General features: G+C 52.4%; 1 protein-coding gene across 1 annotated transcript; it reads right to left on the reverse strand.

Annotated features, from left to right (window-relative positions):
• Window positions 1-640: 640 nt before the first annotated feature.
• LOC104518981 (polycomb group RING finger protein 2) lies at window positions 641-2,686 on the reverse strand (the record flags this gene model as incomplete). Its single annotated transcript, XM_010169161.2, has 6 exons — window positions 641-721; window positions 937-1,035; window positions 1,228-1,276; window positions 1,821-1,929; window positions 2,021-2,071; window positions 2,626-2,686. Coding segments are annotated over 6 exons (450 nt in total), but the record flags the coding sequence as incomplete, so codon positions are not given.
• Window positions 2,687-3,323: the final 637 nt, after the last annotated feature.

Consider the following 3,323-nt stretch of genomic DNA (forward strand, 5'->3'; position numbering starts at 1 on the left):
CCGCCCATGCTGGTGGCATCGCTGGGTGCTGGCCACCAGCCACCCCACCTGCCCTGGGGACAGGGGAGAAAAGCAGGTGCGGCCCCCTCGGTCTCCTAAAAATCACACCTGGAGCAAACACCTTTGTGAAGAGGGAGCATCTGGGGTTTATTTATTAAAGTGCTCTGATTTTTAAGCTCTCTAATTAAGTTTTTCCAGTTCTTAAATTTTTAAATTCTTAAAACTTTTCAATTTTTAAGCTCTCCAATGCTTAAACTCTCCAATATTTAAGCTCTACAATACTTCAGCTCTCCAATATTTAAGCTCTCCAATTAAGTTTTTTCAATTCTTAAATTTTTCAGCTTTTAAAAGTTCTCCAATTTTTAAGCTCTCCAATATTTAAGCTCTCCAATATTCAAACCAGGGGCTTAAGTTTTTCCAGCTCTTAAATTTTTCCATTTTTAAGCTCTCCAATTAAGTTTTTCCAATTCTTAATTTTTTTTTCGATTTTTAATTAAGTTCTTCAAAAGTTAAGTTTTTTCAGCTTTTAACCTTTTCAATGCCTTTCACCTCCCCCTAAAGAACTTCTTTTCCAAGCTTTTTCTCCAAGACAAGCCCCAGCACCGGTGCCCACAGCGGGGAAGGGGGCAGCTCCGCTTACCCTCCTCCAGGGATAGATGTAGGCGATGTCCATCAGGGTGTAATACTCCTTCAGGGGCTCGTCTTCGTAGAGCACTTCCACCTGGCATAGGGGACAGTGTCAGGTCCCCCACATGGGGTCAGAGGCACCGCCAGCCCCCCCAGAACTACTCATGGGGTGTCAGGACTTTGCCAAACCAGGGGCTGCCGGGATGCAGGTGGGTGATGAGATATTTGGGAGCTGCCAAAACAGGGCAGCACAGGATGGCCAAAATGGCATCAGCCCCTGTGAGCCCAGGATCCCGGGGACACGCTCACCTTGTACTTGCTGGGAACGTCCATCTTGTTGCGGAGGAACTTGGCCAGGTGCATGACGGTCATGGCAGCGGGACAGCGCAGGAACCGCACCCCGTTCTTCTGGGGACGCAGCAGGAGGGGGCCGGGGGGAGAGGCGTTGCTGAGAGTCCGCCGTGCAATTAATGGGTAGTTCCCATCTCATTCAGCAGACGGTTTGGGGGTGCCCTCCTATCCCCCCACACACACACACCCCAAAAGCCCAGGAGGCAGCTGGACACGGAGCTCTCCGTGCTGTGGTCCCACCATACTCACCTTCTCCTTCTCCAGGTCCCCGTTCTCCACGGTCCCTTTCTTCTCCTCTCTGGGGGAAGGAAAGCAAACACAGGACAAAGTTTATGGAGGAATAAAAAGATGGAGAGAAAATATAACCCAGAAGAAGAGCCATCCATGGCGGGGCTGCAAGGGGAACATCCAGCCAAGCTTGGTCACCCCTGACCATGTACATGCCCAATCCAGCCCACTGCAACCACTGCCTGAGCTGCCACCTTCCCTGCCTCCCTCTGAACTGCTGCTCGGGATGCAGGTGACATCCTTGGAGGCCACAACCAGCACCAGGGACATAGCAGCCCTTGGGATGGAGTGTTCCCCTGCCTACCTGGAGAGCAGCAATGTGAGGACCCCGCTGCCATAGCAAACACCCACAGAGGAGGGGGGATCAGGGCAGGTGGGGTTTGGGTGCTTCTCTGTCCATTCAAGCACCCCAGGAGATGCTGAGCCCCGAGCAGGAGCTGTGTCAGCCACCCCCACCTCACATCTCAGCTCCAACTCTGGATCAGGAAGAGAGTGGAAGTTTATCCAGCACCCCAAACCCAGGCAGAGGCTGAGGAGCAGCCAGAAAACGGTACCTGGACCCTTCATAAAACTCTATGGACAGGCTGACGATCTCGTCGTCCGTCAGGTTCGCCTTGTCCTGCTCAGAGACTTCCCCACGATCTTCGTTGGACCCATTGGGAACTGTGGGAGCAAAGGGAGGGAGAGGCTGAGCCATCATGGGGGGCACAGCCGAGGTGAGGCGGGGAGGGGGGTCCCCAGAGCTGATACTCACCCTCTGCCATGGGGTAGGCTGCGTAGAAGTCGCGCCGCCTCTTCATCTCATCTATGGGAGAAGGGAGGAGGAAAGTGAAGGGGGAGAAAAATCACACCAAGGGGGAATGGATGCAAAGAGGGGAGCAAGAGGAAGCCCCGGATCACCAAGTGCCTGCTCCCCACCAACAGCACGAGCTGCCCAGTGCAGATGGACCAGTAGGAGGGCAGTGGGTTTAGCAAGAGCAATCCAGTCGTACCAGTAAAACCCTCGGAGCAGCTGCAAATGCACTGCTGTGGAAATGAATGCCTTTATGTCCTCAGTCTTTCCACACCTGCAGCCCCCACTCTTTTTCCCCCCAAGGACGGGCAGGTACTTGGAGAGCAAATCCTCAGCTCCTGCTCCCAGCTTTGCTTTCCGTGGTTCCCCCCCAGCAGCAGCCCCCAGGTTGCTGGAGTGTGGGACGGGCACTATCCAGACCCATCCCTGTCCACTCACACCACCCATTTTCCTGCTGTCCCTGTCACATGGGACACTGGGGGACCAGTTTCACTGGTGGGTAGGAGTGAGTTACCAACAACCAACAACCCCAAAACCCACACAGGTAAAACTGTCTATGGCTGTACCTTTGAAAAGCCCCGGGACCAGTTTGTACACGATGTCCTGTAGGGTTTTGTCCGATCTAAGGGAAAAAAGAAAGAGGAAAAGAGAGATAAATCAGCTGGATGGGAGCAGCTGCCAAAAGCCACCCTGCACCCCGTGTGTCCCAGCCAGCCTGGATGCCACCTCTCCCCATCTCCCTCCCAGGAAACTCCCAGTAAAGTCCTGACTCCCCATCCCATGGCTGTGCCACAACCCCATCTCAGAGGCAAATCCATCCGCGCTCACCACAAAGGGTTAACTCTGGAAAAAGAAAGAAAACCATTTCAAAAATCCTTGTAATTGCTTGGGATGATGACAGCAGGATTTGGGGGCCAGGATCCCTTTCAGTAGTCAAAATGATTACAAAAACACACTGAGAACTTAAAAAATAATAATAATAATAAAAAAAAAATCTAGGATCAGCAAACGTTTCTGCAAGTTTTAATTTGCATCTAATTTTATTTTCAGACTCAGCTGCAGCTCAGGGCTCAGGGTTGGGTTTCTCTCTGTTGTAAGGACAGCAGGACAGTGTCCACTGTGGGGTTGTTACACAGGGAGGCAAAGTGGATTCCCTAAAACGTGAACATCTCGAGGTCGGATCTTCTACAGCACCCGAGATACTGGGGCAGCTCCAGTCCCATTCTCAGCACAGAGCTGGGAAGGAGATTTTGCTGGAAGGCTC

This window comes from Antrostomus carolinensis, unplaced genomic scaffold (assembly GCF_000700745.2).
Source record: "Antrostomus carolinensis isolate BGI_N321 unplaced genomic scaffold, ASM70074v2 scaffold39315, whole genome shotgun sequence".
Classification (NCBI taxonomy): domain Eukaryota; kingdom Metazoa; phylum Chordata; class Aves; order Caprimulgiformes; family Caprimulgidae; genus Antrostomus; species Antrostomus carolinensis.